The 14,754-nt window shown below is 58.6% G+C and overlaps 1 protein-coding gene across 32 annotated transcripts in view; it reads right to left on the bottom strand.

Annotated features, from left to right (window-relative positions):
- Window positions 1–10,489, bottom strand: part of ADGRB2 (adhesion G protein-coupled receptor B2) — a 37,562-nt gene extending 27,073 nt beyond the window's left edge. For 14 of the 32 annotated variants that reach the window (XM_028836682.2, XM_077964841.1, XM_077964866.1 and 11 more), the window contains exons 1-2: window positions 10,044–10,210; window positions 2,152–2,968 (exon numbers count right to left, since the gene is read on the bottom strand). In XM_028836682.2, the coding sequence (XP_028692515.1) occupies window positions 2,152–2,953 (802 nt within the window). In that variant the 5' untranslated portion in view covers window positions 2,954–2,968; window positions 10,044–10,210. Of the gene's footprint in view, window positions 1–2,151; window positions 2,969–6,831; window positions 7,188–10,043 lie in introns of those variants that run through there. The other 18 variants (XM_015133820.3, XM_077964793.1, XM_015133826.3 and 15 more) reach the window with 3 other exon arrangements.
- Between the last annotated feature and the right edge of the window lie 4,265 nt (window positions 10,490–14,754).

The raw sequence follows: 14,754 nt of genomic DNA, 5'->3' as shown, positions 1-14,754 counted from the left end.
CAAGGGAGGGGAAGGGGCTGTGCCAGCCCAGCTCTGGGCACCAGTGTGCCATGTGAGCCCCCTTATGACAGCTGATGCCACACCATCCCATGCCAACTCCCTACAGGGGCCCTCCCTGAAAAGCAACCCCAAGGAAACATGCCAAGTAGGACAAGGGGCAAGAGCAGAGGTCAGGCTTGGGAACAGCTGGGAGCCCTAGCTCAGGGCTCCCTGCTCAAAGAGACACCTGGCCTCATGCCCAGGAATAATCAGGCATCCAATCTCCACCCATCTCTAGCCCCAGAGGCCTCTGCAGAGGTTCTGATGATGGTGCCTTTCCCATCGCCGGCCCTCTCTGATCCCCAAAGACACCCCAGCTACCAACCAACTCCTGCTTCCGGCTTCAACCAAGCCCAGCTGGCTGCTCCTGGCTCTGTGCTCCACATGGCAGCCTGCCCAGATGGTGCCCGCCCATGAGGGCAGAGCCTTGCTCCGTCCACTGCAGATCACTGGGCCGATGGACCGCAGGGAAAGCCAGACAAAAGAACCCGCCTGCAGCTGAGCACGATGGGGGAGACCCCCACAGAGTGACAGGCAGTGGTGGCCATGCAGGAAGAGCCATAAACCTCCTGATATACGCCTGGCGTTCTCCGCCGATGTTCAACAAAGAAGCGAAATTCAATTTCTTCCTACAGGCACTAAATCCCAGGCCAGCCTCCGGGGCCTGTAACCTGCCCGCGGCCTGGCTGTCACTCGGACGGCTTCATTGACCGCCGTTAGAGGCCAGGCTAGCCTGGGAGAGACGCCACAGCAAGGACACTGGGCACTTGCTGTGGATGGGCACGATGCCAGATGTCTCATTGGAGAGGCCAAGAAGGCCCCCATCCAAAGTACTGGGTCAGGCTACTTTCAAGATGACTACCCCCTCTAATTAATTCAGGGATACCTCCCCATTCTACAAAGAAATCATTGCCCACCATAAATAAAGGGATCAACTCAAGGTAACAGTCAAAGGTAGAGGCCAACTCCAGGGCTCTAGCCAGCAAAGCAGGGCTGGGGACAGGCTGCACTCCTCCAGTGCTCCTAGCAGCCCTCACACGATACTCCGTCTCCTTGTAAACACTCTCCCAGTGAAATCCAGATGCCCTTTCCATCCTCTATCCCTGCATCCTTGATCCTCATGAGGATAGGCCAGCACCTGTTATACCAAATGGGGAAACTGAGGCCCAGAGAGAGGAGAGGCCTCCCTGTCGGTACCAGAGCTGCAGAACAGACCCCAGACCTGCCTCCTTCCCATCCCCATGTCATCAGTCCCTATTCCCTTCAGGTCTCCTGGTCAGTCCCCGGCCCAGCACTGTTCAGTGGGCACACAGGATCCAGCTGAGGCCCTCAGGCCCTTGAAGCTGCAGGAAGCAGGGTCTGCAGAAGGCAGCCGTGGCTGAGGGAGTTGGGGTGGGAGTGGGAGCAGGCAGGACTCAAGGGCTCGCAGAGCTTTTGCCCAGTCAGCAGGAAGCTCTAGCAGCTGGCGGCCTCAGTCCCAGAAGACATGGGCCCTGAGGGGGGAGACAGGGGACACCGGGAGCTGAGCCAGCCCAACCCTCCAAGGCAGCCTGGAAGCTCAGGCCTCTTCACCTAGGCACACTCTTCCTTGCCTCTCTCTGCCCTGACCCTGGGGCAACTGCCAAAACTCACTGACCTGTGTGGACAGGAATGCATCCCTGTTCCCTGCCTACTCCAGCCTCCAGGCAAACTTGTCAACTTGCAGCACCAGGGCCTGCCACGATCACTCCCAGCCTTGGGCCTTTGTGCACGCTTCTTCCTCTGCTTACAATGCCCTCATCTCACTTCTGCTTGTCCTTCAGGTCTCTGTTCCTGCATTACTTCCTTCAGGGAGCCTCTCCTGCCCGCCCAGTTAGGAGGTCCCTCCCTGGGTTTATATATCACCCTGCATTATCTGATCTGTGCCCCCATTCTTCTAGCCAGTCTGCAAACTCTTCAAGAGTGAGGTCTCACTGCCATGCATTTTGGTGACTGCAACATTTGGTCAAGGCTCAGCAGAAGGGTGACATCAGTGAACAGCTACATGCATGGCCGAGGATCTGCCAGGATGGACACCAAGGACACTGTCAGCCCCTGCAGACCCCGCCCCACCCAGGCCCTGCTCAGACTCACCATATCTCATCTCGGTTGTGAATAGATCATTGCTGCTCCCCGAGTGCAAATCGGCCTCAGCAGGTGGGGCTGGGCCCCCGGGCACCAGGGCATTGGACAGGGTGTGGGCAGCAGGAGGGCCTGGAGATGTGGTGGTGGCAGAGCCGGCCCCCGCCTCTCCAGGGCAGCTGCAGCCTGGCTGAGCAAAGCCGCAGGCCCTGCCGGCAGCGCGGCCACACTCCTCACTCCAGCGGCAGAGCACACCACAGGTGAACTGGCTGGAGTTGTTGTTGTTGATGAGCAAGACCTCGACAAAGCGGAAGGCTAGGGCAGCAGGCGCCAGCAGGCGCGGGGCCTCGGAGGGCTCAGCCGACAGGCACAGCTGCACAAAGTTCTTGTCGAAGTGCAGGAACGTAAAGGGGCCCGAGCCGCTGCACAGCTCCAACCCCGCTGCCGCCTCCGCCTCCTCCTCCTCTGGCCGCCCCACCTCTGACTCCGCCTGGGCCACTGCCTCCTCGGAGCTAGGCCGCAGGCAGGTAAAGTTGACCAGGTAGTGGTCCAGGGGCAGCAGGCGGGGGGCAAAGTGTGCGCACACCTGCTCCTGGCGGTTGAAGCGCAGGTAGAGGGAGTACTTGGTGGGGTCAGGGTTCTCCAGGGTCCAGGAGCAGCCCGAGGCGATGGTAGGAAAGAGGTCCTGCAGCGAGAAGGCCCCGTAGAGCACACCTGAGGCCAGGGCAGAGCAGGCACTGGGGGCGGGGTCGAAGGCGGCGGCCAGGCGCAGGGACAGAATCACAGACAGTAAGAGGGGACAGGCTGGGGTCATCCTATGTCCCTTGCCCTGTGGAGAGAGACAGTGGTCAGTGGGCCCCCAGCACAGCCAGCATGGGCTCTGAACCTCCTATGGTGAGCTGTGGAGTGGGCCTCATAGTTAAGACCATGGTCTTTCGAGGAGTGTCACCCAGGTCCACCTGTGTGAACTTAGACAAGGGACTTGACCTCTCTGAGCCTCAGTTTCCTTACCTGTAAAATGGACCAATGATAGTACCTATCTCACAGGTTTCCTACAAGGGTAAAATGAGATAAGTAAGGGAAAGGACTTGGGAGAGTGCCTGGAATCTTGTGAACCCTGAAGAAATAGTAGCTGTTGTTGCCATTGTTCTGTTTCCTCAGAGTCAGCCCATCAACTACAAGCGTATTTGCCTGACATTCAGATCCAAGCCCCAGCCCCACCATCCAACCTGTATTCTCCATAACTGTTGCTCTCAGTCCCAGTGTGTCATGATCAGCTGTGAGGCATGTCACACGTAACCTGCGGTAATTGTCAAAGCGGTGATGTTTGACTACGATTTGCTTTTTTATAAATTAAGAGCAATTTGAGGTTATTCCTGGAACAATGTCATTCTCACTTGCTTTACTGAGAGGGAGAGAAAGGGGCGGAGTTACAGCCAGTGTGCCAGGAACTGTGCACAACCTGAGCCATGCCCACAGGAGCGCACTGTCAGTGTGGATGTCATGTGTATCACTGCCGTGGATTTCCTGGTTGGAACAAGGGGGAGAGGCACCAAGCAAGGGGACTTTGGGCTTGAGCCCCAACCCAGCCAGCTGCCTGCTGGCTGGGTGACCCTCATGAACCTCAGTTTTCTCGTCCGTAAAATGGGAGCAGAAATTCCCCCTCTTACTTCCCTCTTTCCCTCCAGCTCCATGGGATTATCTTCCAAGGTCTGGTTCAGGGCCTGCTACCCCCTGCCCTGTGAAGCCACCAGCCAGTCGCGACCTCTCTCCTATACTATTTCCCTAAGACTCGCTCATTCAGCTCATGGGTCTTCCAGTTCCTAAGAGTGGGGACCCGAACTTGTTGATTTCTACCTTCCCTTAAAGTGCTGCACCAAGCTGAGCTCCCAACAGGTGTGAATGTACTCCAGGTGTGGGTGGGCACCTAGGACCCAAGCCCTACCCCTACAGACACACAGAGCAGTCAGGCCAGAGTGGGTAAGGGCTGAGGATGGGGAGAGCTGCAGGTGCCCTCCCACCCCTCAGGCCAGGGCTGTGTCACTGCCCACAGCCTGCCCAGCCTCTATCCAACTACCCAGAAAATGGAACCTAGTGCGTGGTCTGAATCAGCCCCACTTCCAATCCTACCCCCCAAGTAATCCACACGGCCTCCCTCCTCCATGCCACAGGATCGCTCACAGCACTGCACGGGCCCCTAGAGCCCAGTTGGTCCACATCAGAGGAGAAAAGATGGGGCTAGGAAAAGGGAGACAACCCGCTCCAGATCACACAAAGGTGGCCAGAGGGGACTCAAGCCCAGGATCTGAGGCCCAGCCCAGGCCCTTCTTATTCCACCAGTAGCCTCTGCTCCTTCCCTGTGCTTGCTGCTCAGGCTTCAGGCCAGATGGAGCAGCTATTAGCTCTGGGGACTGAATCAGAAACACAGGACAATTCACAGGTACGGCTAGATTTTCCCAAGACACAGTTGCTCCCAGGGAACAGACTTCCCCTTGGGTCTTTAGGAGTATCAACACTGGGCAGAGGGGGGACAGGATTTAGAACCCTAACTTTCCAGTCCCTGTGCAGCAGCCATGGAGCTCCCCACTGCCCCAGATGCCACATCCCCTCGTGCTATACCTCCAAGCCAGGCCCAAGCAAGCATCTGCCCCTCCCAGTCATACAGGGGCTGGGGGAGATGGTGGAGTAGCTCCACGAAGACCTACTCACTGCAAAGGAGCCACCTCACCCTCCTCCCAAGACCCGCATGGAGTTATTCGGCAGAAGCCAGACAGGCTGTGCCTCTGCCCCCACCCACCCACCCTCCTCCTTAGAGCTGAAAAAGGGATGAGACCTCTGGTCTTTCCCACCCTACATCATGCCTGTCCCAAACTGCTCAGCCCGCCCCACCTGCTGCAGCACTAGCAAAGCCAGCGGCTGATGATGAGTGACATCCAATCCCCCTGCTGCCCCCAATTATTTTTAAGCAGGCTGCAAAATTCAGGCCATGGCTGCTGCTCAGTGGAGGGGAGGTGGGGGCTCATTATAGCCGGCCTCCCCTCCCCCACTTACAGCAGCTCAGGGAACCTCCCCTCACACACACACCAACACATGTGGGTTTGAACACCCTTGTGCCCTGAGGACACACCAAAGCATGAGTGCACAGACGTTCACAGGAGTTCTGCATACGAACGGATACATATGCACACGGACATGCAGACAGACAGGTGAAACCCACAGATTCATGCTGTCATGTGCACTCAGGAGTGAACACACACACACAGGGGTGTAGAGGCTCACACGTGTACACATGCACAGAGGTGCACACGCATTCTCAAGTGAGAACATACATGAGTATCTGGCCCTCTGAGGCTCGGCATATGACAGCTAAGTGTCAGGCAGGATCCTCTGCGGGGCCTTCCTTTGCGTGTCTGAAGCTGGGGCTCCCTCCCCTACCCCGCTCCTGGGCTGCTGCTCCCTACTCCACAGCCCCGCCCCATCAAGAAGCACAAGGTCCACATCCTTCACAGCCACAGGCTGGCTTCTCCAGAACGGAGCCACTTTTAACCCAACCCAAACCCCCCCTCCCCTCAGTCTCCTTCAGACACCTTCACGCTCATTCTGGGATTTCATCCTGGACATGCGCGACCCTCACTGTGTCGGCTGCGGCATAAGACCTTTTGGGGCACCTTTTTATATCACTCCCCATCATTCAAAATAAGGCAAAGACCCAATTCCAAGCTGGGTCACAGGCAGCCACTGGTTCATTAAAGACCCTCCTGCCTGTGTGTAGCCAGGCCTGTCCTCCTGGGAGCACTGACAACCCAGAGGCCTCTCCCTGAGCCACCCCGGGAAGGGGACCTAGAAGGATGATCCTTGTCTCCACAGGCAGCCCAAGTGGCTCTTAGTCATGATTAACCTCCCTGAGCCTCAGTTTCCCTCTCTGTGCAATGCAGACCGTGAGCCTTGCCCTCAGGATGGCAGACACCTCATCAGCCTCCCAACAAGTTCCCAACACAGAGCCTGGCCCACAGCCCTGTCTCCTCTCTGTCTATTCAGGACCTCATAAACGCTATCCTCTTGCCTGCTGAGGTACAGGGCACTGCCTCTGGGAAGGCTCTTTGGGTTGAACCCTAAGTGGCTTGGCTACCTCCAAACCCAGGAAGACCACAGACCAATCCCTGCACAAGAGTTAGAGAGGAGAGGTACTAAGGTCAGCTCTGAGGAAGAACTTCCTGGGCCAGAGGTGGCTGATAGGAGGATCAAAAGGCCTCCTCCCTGAGAGATGGGTGAGGAGCTGACTGGAGTAGTCTCCCTCTCACTTTTAACCCTACCCAAGACCCCTCCTCTAGGGGGCTGGGGGCTGCCTTCACCACATGCCCCTGACCCCAGCAAGCCCAAGAATCCCACTCTGCCCAAACGCACTCAATCCCCTTTCTTTCAACCCCTCAGGGCTCCCCAGCTTCCCTTCTGCACCAATAAAGGAATTCAAGGCTTTCGGCAGCTGAAAGGGCCAAGGCAAGACTGTGGGGTAAGGGGCAGAGCAGCAAGAGAGGGGTGTCTCAGGGCCAGGGCCGGTCGGGGATTCCCGGGATGACTCCCATTTGACGCTGGGTGGCGGGGGAGGGGCGAGCCGGGGGAGGGGGCGCGGCGATGCGCACATCCGTCGCGTTTATCCACCTGGCAGCTCCAATTCGCCTGCCCGTCACTCACCCTCCGCCTCCCGGGCGCTCGCCGCTGGCCCTGCCCAGGCCGCCACGCAGGCGGGGACCCCCACTCGATGCCTTCGGGTCCTCTGCCAGTGCTCGGACCCGAGGACAGGGTCCTCAGGAGCTGCTCTCCCAGAGCTCTGTCGCCCCGGGGGGCGCACACCCTCCATCCTGCCTCCGGAGCTGGGGGACTGGGCCGAGGGGAGGGCGCGACCCCCTCTGTGCAGCCCTGCCGCTCCAACTGCCAGAGAGGGTCGCTCTCTTGGGGGAGGGGGTTCCTCCTTGAGCAGGAAAACGCGGGCAGAACCGGGAGGGGGACAAGGGGCAGCCCTCAGCCCCTGGGGGCGGTGCCGAGCGGGCGGCGGAGGGAGGGGGCGGTGACTCAGCCGCCCTCCGCCCGCCTCCCCGGAACTTTGCAGCAGCTGGAGCCACCGTTGCTACAGGAACCGAATGCTTTTGTTCCCCAATGTCAGGGCTGCCGGGGCAGGCGGGTGACGAGGAGGCTGCCACTCCCCAGTGGGACCCAGGTCCGGCCACACTGCCCAGAGGACTTCCAGCCATCACAGGTTCGAGTCCCCTTCCTCCGCGCCACCTTCTCTTCCCCCAAGCCACTCAGGCCAAAGCCAGGTTTCTTCAAACTCCTCAGGCCCTCAGGCCCTCAGGCCCGGTGGCCCTGCTAACTCTGACCCGAGGCGAAGGGCCCTGGGAAATTCCTGACGGTGTCTGACCTCCTGGGGGAGGGGAGAGGCTCTTCTATGGCTGAGTGATTTCCCACCTGGCTACCCCTAACAGGCTGCCTGCCTTCTGGGACTCTGACTAGGGTTTCTTCTCTTACTTCTCCCACCTCTGCAGCCTCTACACTTGAACCAAGACCCCAGAGACCTTGGCCTGGCTTTCACTAATATCCCTCTGGTCACAGCTGATTCCAGAGAAATATAGTGGGAAGTTGCAGGACCAAGGAGGAGATGAGGGAAACTGACAGTCACTGGCTCCCCCTGCACCCATACTTTGTGGGGGAAGAGGGGACTGGGGGCTAAAGGTGTTTCTGTCTTTATTATACTGGGGGTTGGAGTGAAGGCACTGGAACCTATTTTTCATTTTTCTCTTTTGGGATTAGGAGTGGAGTGGAGAGGGGCCTGACCTTGGCCTTGAACAGAAACAGCCCCACACCCCTATCATTATTGAACATTGCTAGGTGCCAGACACTCTATACAAACAACCTAACTTCATTCTCCCAACAGCTATATGAGGCAGTGATCAATGACCCATTTTATAGAGGGTCAACTGAGGCTCAGAAAGATTAAGTAGCTTGCCCATGTCACACAGCTTTTGAACATAGGTTGTCTGACTGAAAGCTGAGTTCCTAACTACTTACTCAGCTTCATTACCTGGGGGTGGGGAGGGAGGGAGGGATGGGGGCAGAGACCAGATGGAACCTCACTTTGTGTTACAGAAATGCAGACCACGCACGCACACCCCAGACTAGACATGTCCTTTTGAAGAGTGATACAGAAAGGGGGCAGAAGAGAGAGCGGAAGGAGGAGAGAGGGAAGAAGAGGGGAAGATCTCTTGTCTCAATCTTGGTCCAGAGAAGACCCTCCCTAACCTCCCCAGTACCATCACCAGGACATATCCTGCACAGAGTCCACACTGCCCCTCACCCCAGTAGCAGTGCAGAGGATACTCCCCAGGTGCTTGCTCTGTCCCAGGGTCAGGTGGATTCCCCCACAACCGACTCCATGCACAAGCCAGGCACAGCCCACCTTTGCCCCCAGCCAGCCCTTACCTCATGGGAAATGCCATGGGGTAGAGGCTCCCTGGCAACACCTGACCAAGCACAAACAAGCCCAACCAGGCGTCCTGGAGCCCGCGGCCAATCCTGCTGGTCTGTGCGTGAAGGCTCAAAGGACTCTTGACTTGCTGCTGGGGTGAGCCCTCCACTCCACCCCAACCCATCCCACCCCCCAGAACATATGGCCTGACAACCAGCAGTGTTTGGGCATGGCTAGCACAAGGAGGCACCTGGCCTGGCCCACCAATCTCCTCTCCCCAGGGACTTCCCAGCGTCAGTCCTGCAGCCACCGCTGATGCTCTGGCTGCGGAAACCCGGGGTTGCCCACGGGAGAAGGGGTGGCGGCTCCCAGGCTTCGGGCAGGGGGCGCCAGAGGACGCCCAGGGGCCCGGCCGGCAGCTGGCGAGGCGGGCAGGCAGGCGGCATCTCTCGGCCCGGGCGCCCCTCCCCCCCGCGGACAACAGACCCGTCGCCCGCTCTGCGCGGGCCGTGGCGCGGAGGACTTCCCCCGGCTGTGCCCTCAGACCGAGCTGACTGCGGGAGTGGCCGCCAACTTCACAGCTTACAACCCCCTCCGGATCATGCCGGCCCTGGGGTTGCGGGAGGGTGCGTCTGGTGCCCAGCTCTATGACCAGGGGTGGGAGGATAGGGATGGGGGATGGACAGATAGACTCCGGCCAAAGATGGACACAGGAGTCAGGGATGCGGGTCCAGTCGGGATCTCAGCTGGAGGGGAGGGGGCGCGGAGCAGACACGGGGGACACGGCCCCAATTTCAAGCTGGGGGGAGGGGACTTGCAGCAAGATTGGCGAGGGAAGGCGGGACTCTGGGCAGATATGGGGGAGGGGGCACTAGGGGCAGAAATAGAGAAGAAGCATGGTCAGGGTACGGGCGCGGGGGAGGGTAGAAACTATGGGCAGACATGGATGGGGACAGGAAACACTCTGGGCAGAGATGAAGTGGAGGAGAGGAGCAGCGTCCGGCATTCAGACTGTGATGGGAGATGGAGGGGGAGACACAGTTGAGCTGCAGGTTAATGTGGGGGGGCCTCTAATAAAGGTGGGGGGCGCACCGCCCGGATCCAGGCCGAGATAGGGAAAGACTCGAGACAGCAACCACGGTCTGTGTCAGAATTCTGGAAGGGGAGACTTTAGCATAGATGGGTAAGAGGGTCGGTCCAGGCTGGGGGAAGGGGGGCCGAGATTAGAGATTCACCAGCGATTAAGGGGGCCTCGGCCCCAGGTTTGGGAGTCCCCCAGAAGATGGGGGTGGGCGAACGCTGAACGAACTCAGTTCGGGCTGGGGGAGAATTCAGCAGAGACGGGTTGGGAGAGCGCCCTGAGTCCGGGCCGGTGCGGAAACTCGGGACCGCGCCGGGAGGGCTCGGTGCGAGGCCAGGTCGGGGTCTGGGGCCGAGCACTCACCTGGGCGCCGTCAGCAGCAGGAGCGGGGGCCGGCGCTGGCGGGGGCGGCCACGGGGCGCAAGTTTGCCATCCCTAAGTCGGGGACCGGGCCGGGCGCAGGGCAGGTAGCTGCAGCCGCGCGGAGGGCCGAGGCTCCCGCTCTCCCGGGCAGCGGGTGCAGAAAAGGCTCCGTGGAGCAGCGCGGGGCGGGCGGGCGGGCGCCGGGCCGGGCGCGGGCTGCTGCCGCCGCCGCCGCCGCCGCCTCCTTGCCGCGCCGCCCCCCGCTCCCCCGCCCCGAGCACCGCCCGCGCCGCGCGCCGCCTCCTATTTGCGGGCGGCGGCCGCAGCCCCGAGCTCTGAGAGCCGGTGCCGCATCCTCCTCGGTCTCTGAGCGCCGCCGCCGCTGCCGCCGAACCCGGTTCCTCCGGCCGCTCCGGCCGCTGCCCGCAGCGCGCGCCGGGCCGAGTGACGGCCGAGGCGGGACGCGGCGCCTGCGCGGGCCGGGCCCGGGAGGGGGCGCGCGCCGGGCCGGGCGCGAGGAGCCGCGGGAGAAGGGGCGGGGGGCGGGGGCGACGCGCGCCGCCTCCTGTTAAAGGGGGAACAGCGCCAGCCGAGCCGATCGCGCCCCCCACCTCCCCGCTTTGGGCCCCAGGCGCCGGCGCGGGAGAAGCCCTGGGTAAGCCCCCGCCCCGCCCGCTGCCTCCTGGACTGCAGAATGAGGCGATCCGCGACGCCCCTCCAGCTATACCCATGCCGGAGTCTTGTCGCGCCGCCAGGGTCTCCTGGACCCTGCGGGCTGAAGCATTTGCTCACCTTCCCATGTGCATTGCATATTGCATGCCCCTGTGCATGCAGGTGCCAGTCATGTGCACTGAACTTTGCATATGCATACAGGTGCCCTAAGTGTGCACTACCATGTTGCCTGGGTAGGTGCATGCAAGTGCTACACACATGCACGGTGTATTAACATGTGCCCAAGTCCTGAATGCATGTTGCTTGTTCCTGTGCGCAGGGATGCTATATGTATGCAAGCTTACAGGTGCCACATGTGTGCTGAGGACTGTGGGTAACTCATATGTAGCAGCCACATATGTATACTGCAATGTGACATGTTTGATGCATACTTAAACTGCAATGTTGCACGTCCTTAGGCACGGGGATGCTACACGTGTGCAGTGTGTTACATGTTTTCCTGAGTCCCTGTCTATTCCCACAAGTGCCTTTCCCTGTGCCAGGGGCGCCCCCATGTTGCATCTGCTTGTGTAGAAGCAGCAGAGATGTACAGACCCACCCCTTCCCCATCTTGGCACTGTGCCCAGAAACAGTTGGGTGGGGCCTGAGCCCTCGTGGTTCAGGCGGTACACAGGGAGATGCCCATGGCTCAGGGCCCCAGTCAGGGGGTTTGTGGCCTGAGCATGATGCCCTCAGTAAGGTAGGCTAATATACCGCTGCAGCCAACACAAGTAGGTTAATCCCACGACTTTGGTCAGAGGAGAAACCAGCAGGGGGCAGCTTTGCAATAAGGGTGGGATGGTTTCAGCTTTGCAATGAGGATGGGATGGTTTCAGGACCATACTCTTTGAAGGTTCACTGGCCAGGAAGGGCCAAATTTTCAGGGCAAAGAAGTCCTCATTCCAGCAAATAACAACCCCACCTCTCCATGGATGCTCCTTGAGTTGTGTCGCCCTCGAGATGGGGCAAGAAGAGAAAAGCCTACCTCTTCCCAGGGGCAGTACCAAGAAGAGGCAGAGAACCACCCTCTTTTCCCTCCTTCTGTCCCTCCCACCTCCAGCAGCCTCAGTGACATTTGTTGTGAGTGATTGTGAGAGATTATCGACTTTAATGGAAGGAGGTAATAAGGGGCGACGAAGGAATATCACCTGTCACCTTAAGAGAATTTATGAGGCCTTATGAGGCAGGGAGGAGGGCTGGGCCGGCACCTTCCCTTTCCCTGCGGATGCCCAAAGAGACCCATGCCTTGGGCCTAGCACTGGCAAGCGAGGCTCCTAGGGTTTGCTGGGCACCCTCAAACACACTCAGACATCTCTGGGTTTCAAGGCTCAGCTGCTATGTGAAAGCCAGGCCAGGCAGGCCTTGCCAGCTGCAAAGTGTGTTGAAAGCCACCCCAGGGCAGTGAGAAATCTGGACCCCCTCCTTACATGGGCATTGGGAGGGGCAATGAGGTAGCTGAGACTGGGGCTTCAAGGAGGTGGGCAAAAGTGGGGAAAATGGTGCAGACATGGATTGCCCACAAGGATGCAAGCCCCTTAGAAATCTCCAGGACCCTGTCCAAAGCTCCAGCCCCCTCCTCTCCCACAGGGAGCTTGCTTCCCTCTCTATGAATATTCATGACTATTAGCATATTAGAGACCTGGAGCCCAGAGAAACCCAGGCAGGTCTCTTGCAGATGTGATGCAGCTGGATCCCTGAGGACCCCCTCCTTCTTCCCCAGGATGCAGTTGGGTGAGAGGTGATGGGAGGGACTGGCTCCAGATGGACAGCAGCATTTTTTGTCTCTCTCTGTTCCTCGGTAGCCCTCTGACTTCTTGACCCCTTTCATCAGCCACAAAAATGTACGCCCAAGGAAAGATAGGAAGACAGAGTGAGGGACTGACAGAGATGGTGTCCCATACCTGGGGGCTCACTAGGGGCAAGGTGGGGAGGTCAGCAAGGCAAAGGGGGCTGTGGGAGCTGTGTGGGGACAGCAGGACCTCCCCGGGGTTGTACAGGAGTGAGCAAGCGAGACTAGGCTGACCTCTGGAAGGCTCTCCCTGGAGGCACCTCTCCGCATCAGGGTTTCCCCACCTCCTTTCCCATGAGCTCCTGCCCTTCCAGACTCACTCTGGTAATAAGGCCGCCCAGGAGGACTTGGTGTAATTACAAATCGTTTCCATATTCAAATCCAGCTGGTTGAAGAGAAATTACTTCTCTGAAGCTCAGGCGGGGGTGAAGAGAGCAAGTCTTAGCCCCAGGAGGGGCCTCCTGGGAGCCTGGGGCAGAGATTGGGCATGGGAAGGGGCACTGGCCAGAGCTTGAGCACAGAGCACTTGAGCAGAATAAAGGGACATCCCCCTGAACCCCCTAAGCTGGACCAAGAACAATGACTTCAGCCCTTTAGTCCCATTGGGGCCCCCTCTGGAACCTCTGATGGGATTATGGGGACCCACCCCACAAGGGCAACTGCCTTGCTGTCACCCTGCCATGCTAGGTGACCTTGAGAAAGTCCCTTCAGCTTTCTGGGCCTCTGTTTCCTTATCTGGGAAATGGTATAAATGATCTCAGCCTGGGATCCAGTGAGATAAAAGATGGATTAGCAAGGGTTATGTCCCTGATGGGGCCTTTGTCAGTAATTATTTTATTACTAATTAATGAATATTTTTGTCAACAATAGCAACCATCAATGGCCCAGTTGGAAGGCAGACAACCCTCAAGGCCTAAGCCGGTGGGGCTGCTCAGGAGAGGATGGTGTGTGGAGGAAGGGAGCTGCCCTGGCCTCACCCGCCTGGCCTCAGCCTTGCCTCCCGCTGGGCCGGCCGCTGCTATGCTTCGTTGCCCTTTAAACAGATGAGAAAATGTTCTTCTTCCCTTCCCAATGATTTATTTGGCCCAGAGCCTAGGCAGGTTTCCTTCCAGCCAGTGGGACCTAGGAGCACCCCTCACTCAGCCCTGTTCACCACTGCCATTCAACTAGGCCACCCAAAGCTGTGGGTGCCAAGGTCTCCTTCCAGTCCCACCCCTACCCCAGACACCTATCAGGCGCTCATAACCTGTCCCTAAAGACACCTATATCCATGTGACAATCTTCTGCCCCAGAGTTCCTATGACCAGCACCTGAGAGCTCTGAATGGCATGCATCCTGGGGGCCATCCTGGAAAAGGTGGACTGGCCCTCTCTGCCTGTGGGAAATACTTCATGTCTAGCTTCCATCCTTCCTGCTGCAGATGCCAAAGGGGTTAGGAGCCTGGGGCAACCCAGGTTGGGTGTTTGTCATTTTATTGCTGTTGCAGATTGGGGAAAGAAGGGAGGATGCCTTGCTCCCTAGCCAAATCTTCCGAAATGCCTGGTTTGTGTGCAACTCCTCGAGCAGCACCTGCATTCTCTGGCCCCTGGCCCCTAGGGCAGAGGATAGAGCAGCCCTTTAGGGTCTTGGGTGATCTTTACATACATGCCTCATACCAGAGGGTACACACAAGTATATATAGAGCCTGGCGCCTTTATTCATTTATTCAACAAATATTTATTGAGTCTACTATGTTCTAGGCACTGGGATCCCAGCCATCAGCAAGTCTTGTTGCTTCTACCTCCCAAAATATCCCAAATCTATCCACTCTTTACATCCCCACTGCCAACAGGGGAGTCCACGCCACCATCATCCAATGCCTAGATTCTCCCTTACTTAATTTCTGGGCTTCCACTCCTACCTCCCCCACCCCAGTCCATTCTCCTGGAACCCATTGAGCCATCTCTTTAAAAGTGTAAATCAGGGCACCTCTTAAGCCTGCTAGTAGCTTCCCACTGCACTTGACAATGTGGCCTTCCAGACCCTGCAGAGCTTGGCCCTTAGCAGCCTCTCGGACCCATCTCCAGTCCCCTCCCCCTGCCCCACACTATGCTGCAGCCACGCAGTTCTCCTTGCTGCTCTTAGAAAACTCCAGACCCTTCCCCCAGCAATTTCCATGGCTGACCCCTTATCAAGAAGGTCTCACCTTCAACATCACTTCCTCCAGGGAGC

This window comes from Macaca mulatta, chromosome 1, assembly GCF_049350105.2.
Source record: "Macaca mulatta isolate MMU2019108-1 chromosome 1, T2T-MMU8v2.0, whole genome shotgun sequence".
NCBI classification, from domain to species: domain Eukaryota; kingdom Metazoa; phylum Chordata; class Mammalia; order Primates; family Cercopithecidae; genus Macaca; species Macaca mulatta.
Note: the sequence above shows the minus strand (reverse complement) of the source record. Positions and strands in the feature narration are given on the sequence as shown.